The sequence below is a fragment of the Primulina tabacum genome, chromosome 8, assembly GCF_025594145.1.
Source record: "Primulina tabacum isolate GXHZ01 chromosome 8, ASM2559414v2, whole genome shotgun sequence".
In the NCBI taxonomy this organism is placed as follows: domain Eukaryota; kingdom Viridiplantae; phylum Streptophyta; class Magnoliopsida; order Lamiales; family Gesneriaceae; genus Primulina; species Primulina tabacum.
The window spans coordinates 3,038,706-3,062,913 of NC_134557.1; the positions used below are offsets into that span (position 1 = coordinate 3,038,706).

At 36.8% G+C, this 24,208-nt stretch overlaps 4 protein-coding genes and 1 pseudogene across 5 annotated transcripts; 1 reads left to right on the forward strand and 4 right to left on the reverse strand.

The window, feature by feature from the left end:
• Positions 1 to 101: 101 nt before the first annotated feature.
• LOC142552964 (uncharacterized) lies at positions 102 to 4,372 on the reverse strand (annotated as a pseudogene).
• A 102-nt stretch (positions 4,373 to 4,474) lies between these two features.
• LOC142552965 (wall-associated receptor kinase 2-like) lies at positions 4,475 to 7,199 on the reverse strand. Its single transcript, XM_075662908.1, has 3 exons — positions 6,193 to 7,199; positions 5,934 to 6,104; positions 4,475 to 5,816 (listed from the first exon to the last, which is right to left on the reverse strand). Exons 1-3 carry the CDS (start codon positions 6,866 to 6,868, stop codon positions 4,576 to 4,578), a joined length of 2,088 nt encoding a protein of 695 aa, XP_075519023.1. The 5' UTR covers positions 6,869 to 7,199; the 3' UTR covers positions 4,475 to 4,575.
• Positions 7,200 to 9,072: 1,873 nt separating this feature from the next.
• LOC142552966 (ran-binding protein M homolog) lies at positions 9,073 to 17,984 on the reverse strand. 2 transcript variants are annotated; one of them, XM_075662910.1, is made up of 10 exons: positions 17,422 to 17,984; positions 16,330 to 16,476; positions 15,995 to 16,081; positions 15,778 to 15,823; positions 15,189 to 15,265; positions 14,355 to 14,523; positions 13,472 to 13,540; positions 12,833 to 12,892; positions 10,095 to 10,181; positions 9,073 to 9,600 (listed from the first exon to the last, which is right to left on the reverse strand). In XM_075662910.1, the coding sequence occupies exons 1-10, from the start codon at positions 17,805 to 17,807 to the stop codon at positions 9,328 to 9,330; spliced, it is 1,401 nt and encodes a 466-aa protein (XP_075519025.1). In that variant the 5' UTR covers positions 17,808 to 17,984; the 3' UTR covers positions 9,073 to 9,327. The 2 variants fall into 2 exon arrangements, with proteins under 2 accessions (XP_075519025.1, XP_075519026.1); XM_075662911.1 differs by having other exon boundaries at positions 14,355 to 14,517; positions 17,422 to 17,983.
• Positions 17,985 to 20,078: 2,094 nt separating this feature from the next.
• On the reverse strand, positions 20,079 to 22,037 carry LOC142554293 (RING-H2 finger protein ATL48-like). The gene is made up of 3 exons (XM_075664979.1): positions 21,903 to 22,037; positions 21,361 to 21,436; positions 20,079 to 20,284 (listed from the first exon to the last, which is right to left on the reverse strand). Exons 1-3 carry the CDS (start codon positions 22,035 to 22,037, stop codon positions 20,079 to 20,081), a joined length of 417 nt encoding a protein of 138 aa, XP_075521094.1.
• A 529-nt stretch (positions 22,038 to 22,566) lies between these two features.
• On the forward strand, positions 22,567 to 23,998 carry LOC142554413 (uncharacterized). Its single transcript, XM_075665085.1, has 2 exons — positions 22,567 to 23,646; positions 23,734 to 23,998. Exons 1-2 carry the CDS (start codon positions 22,570 to 22,572, stop codon positions 23,920 to 23,922), a joined length of 1,266 nt encoding a protein of 421 aa, XP_075521200.1. The 5' UTR covers positions 22,567 to 22,569; the 3' UTR covers positions 23,923 to 23,998.
• The last annotated feature ends 210 nt before the right edge of the window (positions 23,999 to 24,208 follow it).

Here is a 24,208-nt window from a genome sequence, read left to right on the forward strand (position 1 = left end):
AGAAATGATGAAAGGACATATTAGTCTTATAATATGAAACAATTACGTGTAATTAATTTTATAGCATAACAGAATAAATATATACATACATATATATATATATATATAATGGAAGATCATACAGAACCATTGGCATTTCATGTTCTTCACTGGAACCACACCATATCCTCCAAACTTGACAGACATTAAAAGGCTAACTAATTTCATAAGGAACCCACAATTCGCATATATTACAGCCGTCTCTGCACACACAAAAATCTAGTGGTTAAATAACAAGCTAGCTATAGCTAAAAGATTTTTTACATGCACATATCCAATTAAAGTCACTAAGGAGAAAATGGGGCGGCCGCGGATCGTCTAAAATCCAAAGACTTGAGGGGTGAACATGGGAAAGGCTGCGTGCCAAGCATCCACAAATTCCCATTGTGTGGCAGCAACACTTGAGGATGATTGCTCTTTGTGGCATCTTCTCCAGCATTTGAAGCTGAAACTTCTTTGCTTCTCTTCACAAATTCAAAAAATTCTGCAACTTGGCGAGCGTACCTGCATGCAGCAACAATATCGCAGGTAATAAAAAAGAGATAAAGTGATCGGATCAGAAAATCAGTAGATGCTGTTTGGGGAAATATTAGTGAAGAGAAGGTACTAGAATTCTTGGTGATGATATCCTTGCGTGCAACCAACTTTGACCGAAATCGAAGCCATCTTAATGCTTAAGGTCCCAATATGTCCCAAGAATATGGAAATAGAGATGATGATCGATGATAGTACAAGATAATTACGGTAGGCGGTTTAAAATAAAGATTAGACCCTATGATTTTAAAAACAAAGCGTAACAACTTTGAGGGTTGAGACAGCACCACATAAAACTAGCATTTATCATACTACAGAATTTCCTTGCTCATCCTGAAACAAATATCCAAAGTACACAAAAGAAAACAGGGAAAGACAACATACTCCTGCTTAGCTTTGGTATCTCTGATAAAATCGATGTCTGGCTCGCAGTAAAGAACCAAGGCAGGGACCTATCACCAACCAAACGTAAGTTAAAAAATCAATGCAACATATATGATTAGATATTAGAGATGAATTGATTACAAGAACTGGTTCGGCTGATGCTGCTATTTCGTGCTTGATGAGTTGGTTTGGTAAAAAGGACGGTCTTGATCGTGCTTACCAGTTCTTTGTGGGAAAGGAAACCAACTGGCCATGGAAACCTATACTGTCTAAATCCTTCCTGATGCCTAAACATCGGTTCATACTTTGGTTATTTGCTCACCGAAAACTCATGACCCGAGACAGGCTAGACTACATCAGTGATCGGAAATGTGTGTTGTGCGAGATACATGATGAATCGGTAGCCCACTTGTTCTTCGAATGTGGTGCTACAAAAGTCATTTGGGAGAGTATTCGTCATTGGCTTGATATGAAGAAAATAATGGCATCTCCAAATACAATCCTTCGAGCTTTTAGAACACATTACAGAGGTACGTCTACCTTAGCACGCATGAGGATCACAGCCCTCGCGGCAACGGTTTATCATGTGTGGAATATGCGCAATAGGGTAATGTTTGAAAAAGAAAAATTCGGATTCCAAGAGATAGTCACAAAGATTAAGATACACACATACCGTTGTATACCGGAGGCCATTCAGATTGCGTGTGTGCCGCACTAGTTTTTTTGATTTTCATAGTGAATTGTATTGCTGTATCATTGTCATTGTAATTTATGATTATCTTTGAATTCGGCTTGTGAAAGCCCCTGGGTATGCCCAGTGTATTTGTATCTCAAACTTTTTACCCATTTTAATGAAAAATACTTTCATTAAAAAAAAATAATAATCAATGCAACAAATTTTTGTAGAAGAAAGCCAAAATCAAGCATAGACCATACCTTTTGGATGCTTGAGTGCAAATGATCACCATCCAAATAAAACACACGATCTCTTATATTGGGGTGTAAGCGCCAGTCTATGGAGTTGGTTACCTTACTCACAGACAGCACTCTATGATTTCCACTTTGGAATGGGAAAAGCCAGCTTTCATGCTTTTCATGCAAGTCTTGTAAATATTTTAGAGACACTCCACCTTCCTCTTCTCTCTTTCGTAACATCATACGCTTGTGGCAAGTACCAGGGCTTGCACGCAGATAAATAAAACCATCAGGGATAAGACCGGGCAAACTGGAAACAACAGGATCGAACCATGAGTCATAAATGCATGCTGATCTCCATCTCATTCATCCACTTTGCCTCGTGAACAGCTCTCGCAAAGACCTTCAAAACAGAAGACAAATCCAGCACCATTAAAATAATCCCAACAAGAACACAGGTGTTTCACAAGAAAGCAGAAACTCGAGTTCAAAATATACGCAGGACTCTTGGAACATGCATTCAGTGAATGACACGATAATTTTGGGTGGTAGATTAGCCAAATAACTGATGCACATCGCGGTTAATTAAAATTTTACTCGCTGCTTCTTATATTTGATAAGTGATACTTAAACAAACTGCAATTTTTTATGGACATATCCCGCCACAACATAACACATTAGGCATTGATAGCATCCCAAAGTCTGCGCTAGGGAAAAGAAAACAATTTCGCAGGGAAAAAATAGTAGCATATCTACTATATACCAAAGGAAAACAAAAGCCTTTTTTCTTGTTGAATAAAATCATGAAAGCAAGATTAATAAAAGGTAGACGCTTACCATTCTGTCACTGAAAACACTTCTCTCCATCAGTCTCAGTGGTTTGATACCACCAGAGGACTCTTTTTCCTGCATAACTCTCGTCACAAACACATAGTTTTGAAAGGTATAGGCATATCTCTCTGGCTCAGCATAAAAGGCATCTAAAATATTGAAGTGGTCTGGACCAACATCTTGCCACTTGTCAATGGGTTCAGGAACAATTTCCACGAGATCTCTGAGCTCTAGTGTTTCATTGGCTATTCTTTGCAAAAACGTGGTCTTTCCAACACTGATATTTCCTTCCACACACAAAGTGATGCGCTTCTTTTGGACCGGCTTCAAATCATTCTCCTTCGACTCTTCATCCACACTCTCCTTGATAAATGTAGTTATACTCTCAGCATGGTGTTTGTGTATGATTCCAACCGAACTCTGTAAGAACTCCACCATTTTCTGACTGGATTTTCCAAAGAACTGCAACAGAAATAGCATTCACACTTGTCATCAAAACAATCTAAGAAAACATCTATACTCGTTTATTTACTATAATTTCCCCCGCGCAATTGTTATAAATTTTTGGCAGTTGGCAAACATTCAAAATTAGCAAGCCAACCAAAGAACTGACTTCTTTCCTGTTTAACTTCGATTCACTTAAAATATCAAAATAAGGTCACCAAATGTAGGAGATGCCGCCGATAACAAAACGCTTCCGGTCTTTCCTTTACTTCCATTTTCACCAACAGTCGAAGGCCACTAAAACAAATCTAACCCCTCACACAGAATGTAATTTACAGATTCGCAAAAATTCAAATCTACAACACATGGATGAACAAAAATAACTAAACTTCTTGAACATCAATGACACATAATAATTATGTACCTTCTCTTTGTAAAGCTGTTTGAGCTCAGCAACACCCTCGAAACCTTTATCCACCAGCTTCCTCAAATTTCTTGGTCCTACTCATGGAATCTTCAACAAATCAGGGCTCGACAACACCGCGGCTCTATCACCACCACTCATTCCGCCTCGCCTCCTCATTACTCGTCTCTCCTCAGCCGCACCTTTCACATTTTCAACATCATTCCCGCCATCCGCGGATAACTCACCGCCACTACCCGAGTTTTCGGCAAGCGCAGTAAACCACGCCCTATGTCGGCACCCAACGATACAACCATAAGCACTCTTCTCCGAAACAACCCAACCCCTCGAAGTCACCGTACAACCATTACGAAAACCCCCGCAGTTCTCACCCCAGAAACTGGAGGTAGAAATTTCCATAACCCTGAGGCTCTGAGCCGTCCAGGTGAAAGAGGGGCTTCTCTGGATATGGATGCGGTGGTGAGGCAGACGGAGCACGGAGGCGGAGGACGACATTTTTGGGCCAAAATTGGAGGCACCGCTGAAAAACCCAGAAGAGAAAAGGCAAGAAGCATGAAACGGTAGACTGTTAACGGATAAAATAGGGGGGCCAGGGGCACAGGAGCTTCTGCTCAGAAACTTTTGCATCACTGTGGCGTATCTCAAACCCACATACCAAACGATATAAATGGGTTTGTTTATATGTACGCAAGTGCAAGGGGAAGAAAGGGTTTTTGGGGAGTGGAGAAACCAGCCTTCAGGGTTTGGAGTAAATTAATGGAGACAACAAGATTTCTTGCCACTGCTAAGTGCTAACAGCAACACACGTTTCCAAATTTGAGAAATAGTTTATTTATTGATTTTAAAATAGGATTCTGTAATAAATCATTCGTAAGTACTGAACCAGGAAATCATTAATTTATTTATTGATTCTGTAATGTTACATTATATAGTACACAGAGATGGATGAAAATCACGAACCATTTTACAGTATTAATGCTATTATTCAACTAAATAGTAACATTTCACCTCCCACGGGTTCCCATCGGTAATATTATGTGATCTCTAAGGCTATCATATGTGTTACTCGTGCTGCTATCTGTACCATTAGCATTGAAAAAGGGATAACTGGATCCCTCACGAAGCAAGGATTCCATCTCTTCTCCATTATGTTTGGTTAGAGCCCACGAGTGTGCCTGTACTCCAGTTCTGAGCCCCTCGAGTTCCATGGCTACTTCTTTCATATTCGGCCTATCGTCCCCTTTTACGTGTAAGCACCCCTCTGCAAGCCTAGCAACTTTTGTTAGTTGCACACTATTTGCCTTAGACAAAATGTTATCATCAAGAATTTCGAATAAGCGTCCTTGTTTTAGTTTGTAGAGGAAAAAGTGGGCTAAATTCTTCTCCAACTCTGGCTTATCGTAGCTTAAAGCCTTCCTGCTTGTTAATAGCTCCACCAAAACTACTCCAAAGCTATAAACATCACTTTTCGCAGTGAGTTGGTTTGTTTGCATGTATTCGGGATCAAGGTATCCAAAAGTTCCTTGAACCATTGTAGATAACTGAGTTTCATCCACAGGAACCAATCTTGAAGCTCCGAAATCAGCCACTTTTGCTGTCAAATTGTCATCTAGAAGTATATTTGCTGGCTTGATATCTCTATGAACGATTGGAGGTGATGCTGCGGAGTGCAAATATGAGAGCACTCCTGCTGTTTCTGTGGCTATTCTTAATCTTATGTCCCAGTCAAGAAAACGCGCCTTTGCCTGATCATGTATGTGTTCTGAGAGGGTGCCGTTGCTGATGAATTCATATACTAGAAGAGGGGCTTCTGTGTCCAAGCAACAACCACGGAGCTTGACGACGTTTGTGTGGTTAATTTGAGAAAGAACATACACCTCATTGACAAATTGCTCCACTTGGTTTGGGTCAACTTGTTTGGATTTCTTGATGGCTACTATACTGTTATCTGGTAAGAAACCTTTGTATACAGTACCAAACCCTCCTTGGCCAATGATCACACTGTCATGGAAGTTATTCGTTGCCTTCTGCAGCTCGGAGGAACTGTAAAGTCTAGCCATCGTGTCAGGTGATCCATCTCTTTTTGAAAGCTTTTCTCTCTCTCTCTTTGAAAGCTTTTCTTGCAATAAATGGCCACCATTTCGAATAAAGAACTGTTGCTTCATCTTGATTGAACTTCTCCTTTTGAGTTCCAAGTACAACAAGCAAGCAGACAATAGCAGAATAACTACTCCTAAAGCGATCCCTGATTTCAATTATATAGTCATGATGGAAAACAGAAATATTATAAGATCCTTTGATTTATACTGTTTTTACTCAATAAATGGGCTTCAAAGTCAACAGGAGCATCGTTCAATCTAACCTGCAACAAGTCTAGAAACGACTGATTCACCACGGACACAGCCTTTTCCCTCTTTTGTCCCATCGCCATGATACCCTTTGGGGCAGACACATTTGAAATTGCCTTCCGTGTTTCTACAGAAGTGCTGCTTTTCGCATTTGTTTAGATTTGGATCGTTACATTCATTGATATCTGCAAAACAACAATAGAACCCAGAACATGTTATAAAGTAAAAAATCTAGGAACACAAAGCTTCAATATGTGTTACTCCTACGCATACCTTTGCAGCCATCAATTAGATATGGATTTCCTCGATAACCACTTTTGCAATAACACCGATATCCATAACCATTATCGGGCTTGTAGCAGTCGGAATCGTGGCTCTTACACGCATAACTGAACGAATCCGTCATTGCTTGCTGGCATGTTTCGTTCCCAACGGCCCAATCGGCCACCATAGGAAGCTTCTCCACACTGTTCAAGTTTGTAAGATTTTCCGGCGAAAAGCTAAACGAGGTTTCCTCGACAAGAAAAGCATGGCTGCAATTATTGAAATCTTTGACAAGAGAGTAATTATCATAGCTCCCCAGAGTCAGCTCCACTCTCCGAACTTGCTTAGGAATAGAAGTTTGACAACAACCTACACCCGAGCAAGACCCTTGTTCCAAATCATCCTCAGCGTAACAGATTGCAGTACACCCGGTTTTATACTTCCGATTCAGGCTGCTCAGCCGCAGCCCGGATACAAAGCCATTGGTATCACATCCCACAATAGTGAACTTGTTGTGAGTATTATTCACTGTTATGTTTGTTGGCAATCTTAACCAGGGTTCATTATTGGATATCCGTGTAGTTCTCGTGCCGTTAACAGCATAACAGTCGTGCGCTATGAACTGCAAGATACGAAGCTGGCCATCGAGTGATATGTTCAAGATTTCTATGGCGGAATTTTGCATGAAAAGTTTAGGGGGGTCGAAAGTTTGGTTACAGGTGACCCAAAAACTGCGGGCCTGGTAGCAGACTTCGGTAGTGCCGAAAGGGTATGGGATTTCTATGTCGCCGCAACGATCGAGGCAATTCGGCTTTGCTATGGGGTAACTTGGCTGCTGCGCTGACGATGATCTTTAAACAAGAAATAGCAGTGGGAATATTGCCATTTTCAACAAGAACCGAGTTTGGTGCAAATCAAAGAACTGCATTTGTGAAGTAAGGCAAAACATACTTTTCATTTTACATATTACTCTTCTAAAAAAAATATTACACATGACTACACATTGTTTTGAGATTATCAAACTACCACTTGGGATCGTTCGGTAATGTCAAAAGCAATATATAATCGTATGTTTAACCATCGGTCACCGTACATATATCGTAATTCTCTTAAAAAACAAAGAAAATTATCTATTTTTGTGCAAAGACTCTGGGTCAAGCCTGCAGCAGCCAAAGAAGACTGGTCTGATGGGTTCCTATCATGTTGGGCTCCGTATTGTCGGCCTTTTCCCTTATTGCCCTTTTTTAAATAATCCGCATGCCATATATTTTGTAAATTAGATTAGATAATCGACAAAAGTTTATGTGAGACGGTCTCACGAGTCGTATTTTGTGAGACGAATCTTTTATTTGGATCATCCATAAAAAAGTATTACTTTTTATACTAAGAATATTACTTTTTATTGTAAATATCGGTAGGGTTGACCCGTCTCACAGATAAAGATTCGTGAAACCGTCTCACAAGAAATATATTTTCCCTTTTAAATAAAAATATTATGACATTAGTTGTTTAAATAAAATTCGAATCACTTCCAACTAAATAAGAACACAAACAAATATCGTTTTGTAGGATTTAGGAGAAAATTCGGAGGTCTTTCTCTTCATATATTATGACATAAAGCAAAATAACGACTAAAACGGCAACCGCGAATGAGAGAACGAATGGGTCAATTGGGCTTAAGTTTCTAATTAAGAGTTTTATTTTTTATCTTTTTATTTGCATGATGATTTGACATGTGACAAGCATTAATTTCGTTAAAATTAGTAGTGAAAATAAATTAAAATGATCATTCGATTCGAAAATATAATTGTCAAAGGTTCATAAATTGAAATAGAAAACAAAATATTCATATTATAACTACTTCTTCTAGGACGCCGATATTTTAATTGGTTGTAAAAATTTGAATGTCAATAACAATCTATTCTGAGGAAAAATCAAATTTATCTGCGTTTTTTCTAAATCCTACATTGACAATATCATTAAAAAAAAATGGTTTTTGGTTTTTTAAAAAAAAAAAAAATTTACGTCCATCCAGGCCGCAAGAAACATGCTTTCGGGAAAAAAAGTGAAACAATGGTTCATGATTGATTTGATTCAATATAATACATCTCTCCATCCCAAAACAATAATTTTTTTCAATTTAATAAAAAAATAAAATAAAAACATATTTATAAATTTATAACTTACCCAAAATACCATTTAATGTCCAAATTATCAAAATTAAAAAAATATACGCAATATCTATAAAAAAATTACAAATGTGTTTAAAATTGTATTATAACTATAATAATTATTTTTATATATACGGAGACATGTGAACATGGTCACATACATTAATTATGTATATAATATGATACATATATATCGCATTATTTTATTTCTCAATTTTTAATTTACAAAATTAAATATGATATAAGATTTAGTAAAATGATTATTCTATAATAGAAGTATGAACATTTAAGGAGACTTTATTATACTAAATAAAAGTATAAATAAATAATAATTTTATGAATAAGACAGAATCAATTTTTTTTAAGAGTCGAATTCAAGAACGAATAATTAAAAGATTACTTAAAATTTCGACAGTTAACGACCCATCAGATCCTGAAATCCCCGCCGAAGAAATGTTATGACTTACCATATTGCATCACTTCTTTAATTGTTTAATTGAACATTTATTTGAGGTACTCTTACACACACACACAAAGAAGATACTAATACATCAACTTGCACATGTTGTGAACATGATGCACAACCGGTCGACTAAAATTGTGCACAGATACAAAAATATTTTCCTTTGCCAAGAGATCTGAAATAGAAATGATTCAAATTCAGACAACAATCCACTGTTCTGCAAACTACGGTCTAACCTAAATAGATCTCTAAACGTAAAATGACAAGTCGAACCCTCGATTCATTCTGCTAATATATAGATATCTGGTGCTATGCAGTCGTGAACATAATAAATAAACAGAATGGAAACAATTCCATGAGAAAGAAAAAAACTACTGCAAATGAAGAGTTAAATTAAAAGACTTCTTGTGTCCATCTACAATGATTTTATAATGGATAGCGGAATTCAGAAAGATTTGACTGAACTTATCTATGTATTTACACACTGAAGGTGGACATAGTCTGTTGAAATCACTTCTTACCACTCTCAAGAATTCTGAGCAGATGGAAAGCCTCCCCTTGATCTCCATTCAAGGACCTCTTCTCGAAGAAGCAAGCCGTGAGCTGTCTTATTAGCATCTCAAGAGATGAGTGCATGCTAAGTCTTGAGTTTTTCATGTTTGGATTAGTTGACAAAATCATGGCGTTGACTGCATCAGCCACCAGCTCCCGTTGAGAATCACAAAGAAGATATCCAACAGCGGATTTTTGTGGTTGTTCATAAGCTAGCAAAGCTGCACAATCCTGGCAGGAGAAGAAAACATAGCTAAAGTCATAAAACAAGCAGTTGCTCAAAATCCATCCTCGCACTGAAACAGAAGGCAAAAGGGGTTAGCAACATTAACATCCAACGCGATACGGTCAGCAGTACAAGTAAGCCAGCCATATCCTACGCAGCAATTTTCCTGTATCTTTTCTCAGGACACATACTCTGGGGGTTCTGTCCAGCAGATGTCAACATAATATGCCACCAAAGCCAACTCCACATCTAAGAGATGAAAATCTAAGCATGCACCCAATGACACTCGCGAGGAGAAAAGCCAATAAGCAACTTCTCAAAATGGTCTCAACAAAGATAGCTTGTATAAAATTGTTTGCTACATGTGTATCCTCAAGAACCACACAAGCAAGCAGTCAACAGGTTCATGCAAGCAGTTCATGAAGAACGTACGACAACAAAGATTAGAAAATGAATATGTCAGAGATTAGAGTAAAACATCAAGTCTTCTTCACTCTACCTTAACAAAGTCATCAAAATCTGATGAAATCTTGAACTTACGAAACTCCCTTCTGCCATAAAGTATAGCTTCCTCTAACTTTCCACCCTGACACAAATTGAGCAAAATAAAAAATCAGATTTTCAGGGAAAATTGCCACTTGTTGATACAAGGCTAAACTTACCCTTTTCCCAAAAACGGGAAGAATAAACTACATTTTTAAACATAATTATTCAAATAAATTCCAGATTAAAAAATTATTAACATAAAGCATTGAGTTAAACTATGAAATAAAGTATGAAAAATAAATTTTAGGCTAGTCATATTGAACTAAACACTTGATGTGAGGCCCAATACTTAAAATAAGCCCAGCCCATTTCCCATTTTTATTATAATTACCCAAACCATTTCTATGAGATAGCGTACAGCAGATTAGAGTTCTCTTCCATTCCAGTAGCTTTCGGCCCTTCTTCGTGACTTTCTGCCTCAGCCGCGTTGCTCCGTTAGAGGCTGGAGTTGAAGTGCAGCACCTAGCCATCTTCTTCCTTCAACCTATTAGCTACTTTCCTGCCTTGAATCGGTAGGTGACGAGCTCGATTTGGCTTGATTTCCAGCAGCAGTGCGCGTAGCTTCGATTCGGTTTTAGGTAAGCTTTTGGCTTCGAATTTTGGTTGTTCCTGGTGTATTAGTTTATAAAAGTGAAGAATTGAGATTTTCCCTTAATTTCCAGCTAGGTTTCCGGCGTGAACAGTATTTCCGGCAACTTGTTCCGGCGAGCCACCTTTGCGAAATTAACGTTGTGCATTCTAGCTTTGAGTATTGAGGTATTAAGTTTGAAATTCCAGATTTTGAAAGGTTATATAGGCTGCCCGGATTTCGAATTTTAACCGAGACGATTTATTTTGGTTTAGTCGTTTGGTATGCATTGTATTGAAGTGTATAGCTGATTTATATTGTAGGTTTTATCGTTGGACGATTTCATTCGATAACCTTTAAGATTTACCGTGGTATTGTAAGTTGTAATTGAGGTACGTTCAAACCTATATCATTATGACGCTTATATTGGCGTGTAAGAATATTCGGTGAATGTTGTTTACTATTATGTGCTTTGAATGTTTAATTTGATGCATTCATGCATTAATTATGTTGGCATAACATATTGAGCCTTGACTCCTTTGACGGCTATTTATGTTGATTCTGTTGAGATATTGAGTCATCAGAGGGACGAGTGGGTTAGGATTAGCCACATTCCCAGATGACAGCTAGGGACGAGCGACTTAGCTACTCGCATTCCCGATGCTACGTTGTTTACTATTATGTGCACGTAGCATTCCCGATGCTACGTGCATGGACGAGCGGCGATTTGATGCTGCATTCCTGGCACGGGTGGCCACTGTTACTGTTGATGATGCTATTCGTTTGGACTCCATTTGGTATCCGTTATTCTATTGTTACCATTCATGCATCACATAGCATTGCATTTACTTGATATTATTACATGTCCTTTATTTACGTCGTGATTTTACTGGTTTGTCGTACTGGGGTCCGACCCCTGTTTTCTTTTGATGTTGTGGTTGTTTTGATGACATAGCAGGTCATTCCAGGGGTTTTGACGCGTCTGGTGGAGCGTCAGCGAGTGGTACCCAGTAGTCAGTCCGTTGATGTCAGAGTTCCCAGATATTTATATATATATTATGCTGGTTTGATACATTTGCCAAGGAGATGCCCTGTGTAGCTGTATGGTTATGTTTTAATGTTGTTTTGGATTTTATTTGTGGTTGTGGTGTCTAGTCCTGGCCAGTGCGGCTGTAGGATGTTTGTTGGGTTGGTTGTGAAACTAATGTTATTTTCGAGCGTATATTGTTGTTGTTGTGTTTTGAAATTTTTGGTATGTCCTACTTACGGGGAGGTCATGCCGAAATTTCTGTAGGCCCTAATGAACGTTTTGAACTCGTTTTCGCTGTTTACACCATTAATCCTTGTTGTGTGGTAATTAAATATCAATTAAGAGCACGGGCCCTGACACTTGATGTTAATTCCTAATTTTTTAATGACGTCCTTTTTTAAGGTTAATTCAAATTCTCTTGGCACAATAAAGGCTACATGCTGACTTTGCAAGAGGCAAAGTGTAGATACCCATATATACCCAACGGTCCAGCCCCAAAATAAAATAGGAAAAAAATATAAAATTGCATTTGTATGGAAGGATTTTATTTGCAGGAAGAGATTTTATTTGGGAAAGATTTGAAGAACAAATTTCAAATACCGCTAAAACAATTGTCATTTGAAATCCATCACAAATACCATTGAAAATGTCTAACTTGGTATGTTGTGGATTTGAAAATTGCTGGTTTTAGTCCATCTAAACAAGCCAATAAATAGAAATAATGGATTTGAAATCAAATCCATCCAAATGCAACCTGAAGGAAAGACACAAATATAAGGTGATGGCAGCTCTATACTTTTACCCTGGTTAAGCTTTATCATTAGTCTTGAAATTGAAAAGTGATCCACTTCAGACTATTACAGGATACTCCAGACATCTAAGCATACTGACAAGTTTCTACATCAAATATGGGCGAGGTGCGATATAAACCAAATCATCACTGTTTAGCAATAAAATCTGAAGCAGACAATTTCATTCTTCACCTTCCTGTCCTTCGCATACACTAAGGCCCACACATTGAAAGAAAAGGGTGAATATTGTAGACCCACGACATGCTTAGGCTCGGTTAGAGTATTATGAAAAAGATATTTACCCGAACTAGCTCAACAAATTTTTGACAATGTAGCAAAAAGCAAATAATCGATGCATCATCCTGCATAGAGCAGCAGATTATTAAGGATAGTGAAAAAGGTATTAACCATAACAGCAAACAAAGTAGTGACAATTTGAAGATAAAAACTTGAATGAAAAGGAAAATAATGTGAGAATAAGGAGCTATAACAATTATACATGACGACAATCAATTTAAAAAAAAACGCTGGGCGTGATTAAATAAATGTATCAATATGATGAGATTCTCGGGCATAATCTTGTAATGATAAAACCTGGAGATCCTAGAAAACTCATATGGTGGATCTATCACCAACTACTCAAACTAAAACTTGTCCTCACAAAAGATCAACAATGAGTTCTTTTATCTTTAAACCATTCATATTGTCATTGGTCAAGTGAACAAATTACGAATTACAGGTGGAGTCAATTTATTTTTATGAGATATACATCAGGCCAAAAGAATAATGATAGACAAAAATTTCAGCAAAGGATGAGGAATGTCTCAAGAGATGAAGGTGAAAAAAGTAAAGAAAAGATTAATAAGAAGCTGCGAATATAATAATATCAATAAAAATGTCATGCCATTAAGTCGACAAAGAAAAGGCTAGAGATAATCTACCTGAATAATTTGAGGATACCATTCTTGAATTTTTGCAAATGCATCATCAACCTGGCCACACCTTATTAGCTACATGAACAAGAAGAAGATACTATTAATTGCTATTCCAGGTACAAAAGTTGCTAATCAAATAGGATAACTAAACCCATAGAAAAACAAAACTTTCATTTCTCTCAAAGCGGCCATTAGTGAAAAAATTGCGGTTGATCCAATCAAACCTGCCTATAGCCAAAATTTTTCTGTGAATTGTCTCTAATATATTAGGGGTAGACAAATGCCAACCCATCTTGAACTCTTAAGTATGATAGCTAAATTAATTGACATCCAGTTGGCATAGACAACTATTGGTTGTTATGAAATTAACAATCAACTGACACCCTTCCTTTTAGAACTCAGTATAACAGTGCCAGTTTTTATTTAAATCTAGTCATAATGATACAATGAGCACCTAAGGGCATCTGCAGACTGAAGCACGTGCTCTTGTAGCACAAGGCCATATGGAACCAGGTAGCATGACATAACTGTAAAGAATCAATGCCCATGGTAACTTCACGAATATACAATGATTGAATGAATATATCATGAAACAGTGAAAGAGCATCTGTGCATGTACCAATGAAACCTAACATGCTCCGGTTATATTCTGTTAAGTTGCCCATTAAATCCACAAGAGGAAAACCTAAATTTTCTTGTGAACTGCATATAACTCAGAAACTATTGTTCAACCCTTACAAAAAGGGAGAAGATAAAAAGTAGAATGATTAAGCATTTTTCAAATTCAATAGTATAGAAGAGAGTCCCTGCTGAAACTTTAGAAAATATAAACTAAATTGTGACTTCAATAAATGAATTTCAGTGAACAGGTATATTCTTTGGCATGAACCTGACGAAGAGTCCTCCTTTGATTCAAAGCATACACAGAATCTTCTTCACCACAGCCAATTTCTGATCCTAAAGAAATCGGAGGAACCATACTTTTACTAGCCATGTCGAATAGTTGAAGTGTTTCTTCATACCCATAGTGTTGTAAATAGGACCGAACTATTCTGAAAAAATATACAAATGAAATTTGTCAAAGAATTTGGTGGCGTTTGGTTTTGCTTAACCAACTCAACTCAAAAGTTTCTAGAAAAAATGTTAAAAAAAGTTTTGAAATGGTATTTGAACTTGGATTTTGAAAATCGATGTGATACATTAAAAGAGATATGCTGTAATGAATACAGGGAAACGAACAGTGATGATAAGTAAAACATAGAAAAAGAATAAAAAAAATGTGTAACATTATGTTCCAAATAGTTTATTTGAAATATGAAATGATGAGCACTTGAGTAGTAAATTTTGAAGCCAAACACTGGTTGCGCTCTAGTATGGAACTCCTAAAGCCCAGCAAACAGAGCATATTTATGTTTTGACCGAATTCTTTACGAACGATATTCACCAATACTCAAGAAGCCAATAACACTAATACGCTCTTTGTATCTTTGAAAAAGCCACACACTACATAAGTACGAATTTAACAGTTAGTTATTGGCGATGACTGATAGTATTATAGGATTGTGACTCAATGGAGAGAAAGTGAGTGGTGAAAACAAAATATTAGAATTTCATATGCATAATTGAGCAGAAACCCTTAGGGAGACCCTCAAATGAGCGTTAATAATAAAAAATGCCAATTGTAAATTTCGAAACAATTTTTGAATAGTTGTTTCTTACTTACCCATAACCAGCATCCTGTGGCACTGAGATTTTGTCAATATCTATCTGTTGCCTTGATCTGTGGTCTGCTTCGTATGCCTGATTGACATATACAAGAGAGAATACAGCATTTTGAATCAATCGAAATATATTAATGTGCTAATTGGCATTTTATAGAAAGTTTCCGTCCTATTTTACAGCACATAATGAATAAGGATTATGCAAGCAGATTTGTGATCAAAATAAAATTATAGACGAAAATTCCTTCATTGATAAAACACGGAGGCTGTAGCCTGTAGGTTATTTTTTCACCCTCGATTTGAGAGGTCAAACCATTCACATTGGCATTTCAGCAGACAATAATTGAATTAATATCCTGATTAATAAATATGCAGTTTAAATCAAAAGTAATAAAACTTTTAGTACTACATAATGATTCTGATGCATAAATGGGACGACAGTATTAACTACTTGATGGATACTTTTTTCAGAAATGAGCACGTACAACATGAATTAAGCAAAGTATGATTCAATCAGACAATAAGGGAAAAGACAGTGGACGAGCAACTAAGATGGCTAATTGAACAAAAGAAGATGGATGTAAAACTTACTTTAATATCGAAAACAAATGGATCCTTTCCAAAGTTAACAGTTATCCTGTCATAATAGATCAATGCACAACTTTGAGAAGTTCAATTATTAAAGGAAACTCGCTATCGCGTTGACATGGAGCACATACTAGACCAACAAATGAAAAGAAGGCATATGTTATTGTAGCTCACATTAAAAAATATATACAAATAATGGAATAATTGTCATGACACATACACTTCACTCTGGCTGTGAACAGCAACCGTGGGAAACACGGGACCCTTGACATCTTTATAAACAGTTCCTACTACAGCACCGTTTTTCCTGTTAAATAGGTGATTAACAAAGAATATTCAAATTATAAAAAAAACAAAGAAAATTCACGAGTGAACCTAAGAAACGAGTAATAAAGTTGAATGATGCCCAACCCAAGTAAATAAAGATATGTTTATAAGAAACCAGTTAAAAAGAGCTAGATAACAGTTTGTTCTCGACCAACAAGCCCGTTATTAAATACTAAAGCATGGAGAATTTCCAACTTTATAAATAATCCTAAAGAGTGAATATCTTACGTGAAAAAAAATTGTTGTGTATCATAGTTTATACCACCTCCCACTGTATCACCAGTTGAGAAAGTTGGGCCAAATGTCTCCCCCTTTCCACGTCCACGATAAAGTAACCCATCATCCCCATGATATCCATAACTATTTGCTTCCCATCTGTCAAATAGAGAAGGATCAACAATGACTTTAGAATACAATAGACAGTGTGAAACTTGAAAACAATGACCTAAAATGGGAGAAATAGTCAAGCAGTAATCTCAACTAAATATTACAATATATATTTATACCATATGTACTGGTTTAGTTCTGAACACGTATAGCAGCTTTTTTAATTCCAAATTTTTCCACCTAAATTTGTAACATGACCATCACTTGGTAATGAATATCAAATAGAATAACCTGAATAACTTTACTGGCATTTGTCCTTCCAGAGCCAAGTAAAATGTATACAAATCTAAAGGGTAAAAAACAACAATAAATAAATCCCGTGTCCACGCATAATCGGTGTTCTAAAAAAAGGGATTGACGCGAAATGTGACGAAACCACATCGATTCAGCAAAAAAAAGGGGGGGAAAGTCAACAGTAGGTTGACCACATTAAGCATCATTAAAGGCGCTTAATCACGGTTTTTTTTTTCAATTTTTAATTTAACTCATTTAAAATTAAACACTTTCAATTTCCATCAATTAAAACTCAAAAAAAAAACTTCTGTTCAAAACAAAAGAAACCTACCGCCCATCATCTCCCATCAAAACCCTTCCCTTCAAAATAAAAAAATAAAAAACTGACTATTCTACCATTAATATTAATTACCATGGGATAATTAAAGTTATATATATGTGTTATTTAGCATATTTATTGGCATGAGATAATTGAAATTTTAATAAAAATTTAAAATTTTTATTTAGTTGCGTACTAAACCCATTCAAACATTGTAAAACTCGAAACTTGGTCTCGACAGCATAATAACTTGGTTAAAAAGCTCCTTAAGCGCACGTATTTGAAGTAAGCAGGGTTCAAGAAACATCAAAATGCAAATAACAAATAACATAACCCAGAAAAAATATAATGCGTGCACAAGGATAAAACAATACACATACCCCGGCTGGCGACGGAGTTTGAAAGCAGAAGTGGTGAATCCGATGGCAATTTGCCCCTTAGCACCTGCATTCTTCACTAAGATCTCAAAATAATAAACCAGCCGCTTCATTGGTGCGGCGCGATTCGCCTGCACGACTCCGACGTCGTGTCCATGTAAATTAACGCTTGGATACGATACGGAAAGCTTGTCGGGTCCTACCAATGAAAACCCACCGGAGCTATTTACCGTATCTAGCGCAGTTGGAGCCTCCTCAAGATCCTCGTCAAATTCAGATTTACTTTCTGGGGTTAGGGTTAGGGAAGTGTTGCGCCAAACCTGGAGGAAGTAGGATCCAGTAAAACCGTTGGGCGATGGCAATTGATTTTGTGAAGTTGTTTCAGACATTTTATGAAGGATCAATTAAGATTGCTGCGGAGAAAATATGGGAATCTTCGATGGGGAAATCAAGAATAAAACTTAAAGGCGAGGTCTCTTGAAGATTAGGGCGGGCGAGAAGAACTTTTACTGTTCCTAATATTTTCTCCCCTCCAATCAGGACTTAACTACACTCCATACGTACTCCACTTTAATTATTTTTATAAATAAATATATAGAGAGAGGGAGGGGGGTTGGAGTGCTGAAAAGCGCTGGAACTTAAACTGAATGCGACTTTATAAATAGCTGATACGCTTTTATCGGTCACAAAACGGTTTTCAGATAAAAAAAACCATATTACAACATATAGTCGCTAACTCCGCTCTTTTAAACGAACCTGGACGTCCCAATAAAGTAATATTCTTAGCATAAAAAGTAATAATTTTTCCTGGATAACCCAGATAACCGTCTCACAAAATACGACCCGTGAGACCGTCTCACACAAGTTTTCGCCTACTTTTTATTGTGAATATCGGTAGGATTGACCCGTCTCACTGGTAAAAATTCGTGAACCGTTTCACAAGAAATATACTCTTCTCTCATTACCATATCTTTAATATTCCATACTATATATTTTTTTAAAAAAATTCCTTACTATATTATATTATAATAAAAATTTTAAAATAGGTGGATGAAAATCATTTATTCAAGCTTTCACCAATTTTTTTCACCTCAAATAACCAATTTTTTCACCTCAAATAAAAAAAAATATCAATTGTTAGGATCTTTTTTAGAACAAATAAATATTTATTCTTGAAATCATCATGCGTCACTCGCCTATCATTTCGTCACGGTCTCTTTAACAAAATATGGCAAACAAGCATTATCACAGCATCACACAATACCTCATCCACGTACTTCTCGATTTAAAACACCATCAAATCTTGTATTTTTACTTTCAACTCCACACAATTATTCAACCATCATATCCTGTATGGTTAATGATATAAATATGTAGATAAACTCGATTTCTCCATCATCCCACTACCAGCCACGTTGAATTATATCTAGTGTACAAAAATTATTTATGCATGTACTGCATGCTTTCCACGACCTAATACATGTAATATCTATATATATATTATGAATAATTGGGTTTGATTTTAAATCTTATCATGGAAAGATGGATATGGAGAATAGTTCGACTCAAGATTAATTTAGAATCAATATAAATTCAATAACCGAGAAAATCCAGCAAATAACAAAAACATTTTAGTCGAATCCAATTTGAAATTTTTCCATATTATCTCAAACCTTTAATTATTAAAATTATTGTCTCCCTTGACAGATTGACTTTGTAAGCTGCCTGACCAATTTAATTTAAGAATGGATGTTGATAAGGGTTTAGATACGATCACGAATTGATTTAGTGTTGGGGCAGTAGTTCCGGGTGCGTTAGCTTGGTGCGTTTGACATCAAGGTTCGTTTAAAAGAGTGGAGGAGTTAGCGACTATATTTTGTAGCATGGTTTTTTTTTTTTTGGGAAGGGTTTTCCAATGTTTGTATTTATTCGAATCAGACTCAATGGAAGCAGTGCAAGCTGTGCACGATCCTGGCTCTAGAAATCCGATGTATGCTCGAACAAGCTCCATTTTTATCGTTCCATCACATGAAAAGGACGGCTAATGGGGTGGCTCTTTCGTTGTCTTCTAATTTAGAATGGATGGTTATTGATCTGTGTGGCTTAATTCCGTTGTAACTCGAGAATTTTATTCCTAGTTTATCATATGTTTTATTAAAAATAAATAAAAAATCTAACTAGCATTTCATTACTTTTAAAATATGAATAAAATTAACTAGACACGCACACTCCAAGCCACACGGTCATATATAGCCATTGTTCATCGCGTATTCACATTTTTTAAAAAAACAATTTAATTTTTAGGCTATATCAACTCTGTATTAGCACATGCCGGCAACTATGTGTTTTGAGAGTGTTTATCCTTTCAATTCAGAGCAGACAAATTGGCATATAGAAGTCAAAACAGACAAACTATACATTGCTTCGCTCATGTATACTTCAACCAATAAATGTATATCATACTTATTATTTAGCATCTACTGTAAGATACAATGCCATGTAATGCTCATTAAAATGAACGAACAAGATACAGATCTTCACCTCGTAGCCCGAAATGAACTCAGAAATTAAGGGAAATATGTCCAAAAAAAAATTTGTTTGTCACAAGGAGAGTATAGGTGTGGCGGAGCTCATTCAGCAGCACCGTACATTGCATGTTATCAAAATTTCTCACCGTAGTAATAGGCTGTTCCCACCATTAGTGCGACTGTGGCACCTTGAGCAACCACACGAGCTCTCATTAGTTTCTGACCCAAATGAGAATTCCCCTGTCTGAAACTAATCAGACCAGCTGTAAGAACCCCTGCAGTTATAAATGCACCTGAAACACAAAAGCCCTCGATATTATAATGGATTGAAGAAAGTTCTGATATACATTGAAAAAACAGTTAACAGGTTTAGTCATTAGTATGTTCGCCTGTCAAAAGGCTTGCACCATTACCATGCTGGCAAATATGTACTTTCAGGCTATAAGGAAAGTTGATCCAAGAGATTGGTAAAATGATTGGGGGGGTTATTCGAAAATTGAACCCTTCGTTTTTCTTTACACCCTTGGACCAAGCTTGCCACGCGTGGCACCTTAAAAGGCAGGTAACAAACACAATTCTGCATTAGTTCTTTCTTACTTCAACTTTCACTCCTGGGAAAGCTGTGAAACCAAGGCCCATCCATTTCACACCTAACTTCTTCTATCTACCACAAGGCTTGCATGATATACAACTTAATTGCAGGAACAATTGTACTCCAAAAAAGCTATAACAAGCTGACACCACTTTTCAAAAGGACATTTTACAACCACAATGACAGTGATAATTCGGCTTGCAGTGTATATCAAGGTCACTTCATATGAAGACAAAAATAATTATCTAAAATCCATGTTCACCTCCCAACTGATTGCTAAGCAAAACATCTTATGCACATTCACAGCTCTTTCTCCATCTATAATAGCTAAAGTTCATCAGCAGTGCTCTTTGCAGGAACATTTATGAAATGGAATTTTACATGTACCACACGGCTCCATAGCAAATCCTGGCGTGACATACAAGCTTGACAAATTAATACCTTGGGTTTGGATTCACCTATTGAACTATAGCCTAAATTTGATTTTCTATTAAGAATAGAATTACCAAAATGGATGAAACTACAAAAAGCTATTAACAAATTAGGGTTGATGATGTGGTCTGCATTTTCAATATCAACTAGACCAAGATACATTTATCAAACACCAATAGCGGCTTAAAGCTGTCGAGCGCTCCAAACAAACTATAAAGTGCTATATAAATGGGAATTTACGGATGGGGACAAAGGAGCATAAAGGATATCAACTTCACTTACTTACAGTAACAAGTAAAGCTAATCGCATGATGAGAATGTTATGCATAAGCTCAAATGTACATATAAGCATAAACAAATTACAAAAGATTGACTGGAAGAGAAATTTACCAACTGGGACAAAGGGATTCCTAACACGCTTTTTCTCTTGGAACAGTTCTTCTAGTTCCGAATTGACTGTTCCCATCTGTTCAATATAGTTAGTTGAAAACTAGAGAAAAAACATGTCCAATCGACCAAAAAAGATGACATAAGGCGAAATTCCTGTGAACTGTTCCAGGCATGGAGCTAGAGAAAAAACATGTCCAATGGACCAACAAAATAGCACAAGGCGAAATGCCTATTAACTGTTCCAAGCACTGTACTTGGTGATATTTCTGCATTTCGATCTATAAAAAAAATTCAACTAAACGTGATATTAACACCATAATCCCAAATCCAAATTTAACTAAAGGAAATTCGATTAAAAGATAATAAACGCAAACCTAAAGAATATCTCGCTCTCAATTTTTCTGCCTAACACAATTAACAAAATAAACTGAAACATCATACACTCACCTCGAAAGAAATAGCGCAAAATCACAGGTGAAATTCGATTTCTAGAGAGAGTCGAAAGGGCAAAAATATATCTTTCGGAAAATCTGGATTGTTACTGAGTTATTCAAAGCTGTAGCCTGCAGATGAAATGGAAACAGGTGTTTCGCATAGGAACCAGGCGAACAAAGAGAAATTGGGCTGGAACGCTTTGATAACTTAATTAGACTGGATTCTTCGGCTGCTGAGCCCATTGTCTATTTCATTGTTACTTGTAACTCATTAGTCCATTTTCCTCCATCCTCAGAAATGGAAAATATTATTTGCTAATTTGAAGCAAGTATTTCAAATTTCTACGGCACAAATTATATAATAATTATAATCTTGGTAGAATCCTCGTATAATAAATATAAAATTTGAATATGTAATATGGTACTAGACGAATCAAATTTAAAAAATATTAAAAATTTCAATTCTAAATGATTTTCAAATTAGATGAAGTTAAATTTTTTCACAAGTATTAATTTTTTTTTTTGAAGAAGTCATTAATTATTGATTTTAGTGGGGGTTAGCGTGTAAATGTAGATGTAAAATATAACTTTTCCTTATCCGCAGGTGAAATGAGATAATCTCCAGAAAGATAAAAACTGGCAGAATGCCACGTGTCGAGTGAATATGACGAGTTATAGGTTACGTGGCATTTTTATCTTCCCTCATTAATTAATTGCAGATTGAGATTTATAATGTCGATTCCAAAGATTTAAGATATGCTCACAGAAGAAATTAATGAGAGAGCGAGGAAGGACAGTGATGAATGTTTTGGCTTTGGGTCTTTTGATATCTGCATCACTTGTAACATCAGCAGGGGTTCTTTCTCCAACTCGAGGGAAGCGGAATTCAGGAGAAGATGTTATAGTAAAAGAAGGGCATCGAGTAGTTGTTGTTGAATTTGAGAAGGATGCTGGAAATACCAAGATTTCGATTTTACCTCATGAAATACACGACCAGGTTGATCATGAGAATGGGAAGGAGAAATTGTCCGGAACATCAATGGAGAATTCGAGAGAGAAACTAATGAAAGAAAACGGAGTACATCATGGTCTTAGTCCGAAAGAGCTCGTGTGCGATGCTTATGGTAAGTGCAAGCCCAAAATCGAGTGTGCCATGGGAAAAGCAAAGGAAGGGTTGGTGGGGAAGGTGCATGAGGCGGAGGATATGTCTTATGAGGTCGAGGAAGAGGCTAGAGAAGCGGCGAGTGAGGCCGTTTGCAAGGTCAAAGATGCTGCTCACAAGGCCTATGATAAAGCACGGGAAGCAGCAGAAGTTACGAAGGATGCTGCTAGTGAAGCTACAAGTAAAGCAAAAGATATGTTAGGTGAAAAGGCTGGTGGGGGAAAGGAAGGCGCAGAAGAAACGGTGGAAAACGCCTCGAAAAGAGCTAAGAAGGGTGCGCGAGAGGTCAAAGAAGAAGGGAAGAAAGAATTGAGCGACATTTCAAGGCGGGCCCGTGAAGTCGCTTTCGACATGTTTGAGTACGCGATGCCGCCTTTGAGTATGGCGTTCATTGCGCTGCATTTGCTGGGATTCGCGGTAGCCTATGGGACGAGTGTTTGGGTCACATTTGCATCGAGTTATGTCTTGGCCTCTGCACTGCCTAGGAACCAGTTTGGTCTTGTGCAGAGCAAGATATATCCAGTGTATTTCAAGGCCATGGCATACAGCGTGGGGATGGCATTGCTGGGACATTTGATGAGTATTCAAACGAACGCGAAGGGTGTTGGGATTTTCCAAGCCTCAAATCTCATGATGTCCATCGTGATGATTTTGGTGAACTTGCTCTACTTGCAGCCTCGCGCGACCAAGGTTTGCACGTGAAAACTAATTCCTAAATTATGATTTGCATGTACGTAACACGAATGTAAAAGTTAATTAATTAACATTTGACGGTAGGTGGTGTTGGAAAGAATGGAGGAGGAGAAGGAAGGAGGCGGCGGCGGAAAAGGAACAGCCGGAAGAAGCGTAACGAGGAAGAGCGAGATGCTGAATTCAACTTCGTCTTTCCTCAACTTTATGACTCTCATGTCCCTCACATGTCACCTCCTTCACTTAGGCCGGCTTATGCATGCCACTACCTGTTAATTTCTGTTGTGATCTTTGTGTATCATTTCAGTGTACAGTAAAACTAAAACATCTGTTTATAGTGTCGGGAGCTTGAAATTTATTTAAAAACTTATTAATTAATCGATAAATTAATAATTTTTATTAGGCAACACAAAATAAAAAATTTGATCGTTCGAACAAACAATAATAGAATATGAGCAATGTAAATTAAATTACAAGATTTAAATTGAAAAAAAATTTAACAATGTAATTATTTTATTAGATTTTATTGGTTATGTTCGTATTTTTATATAATTATTAATGT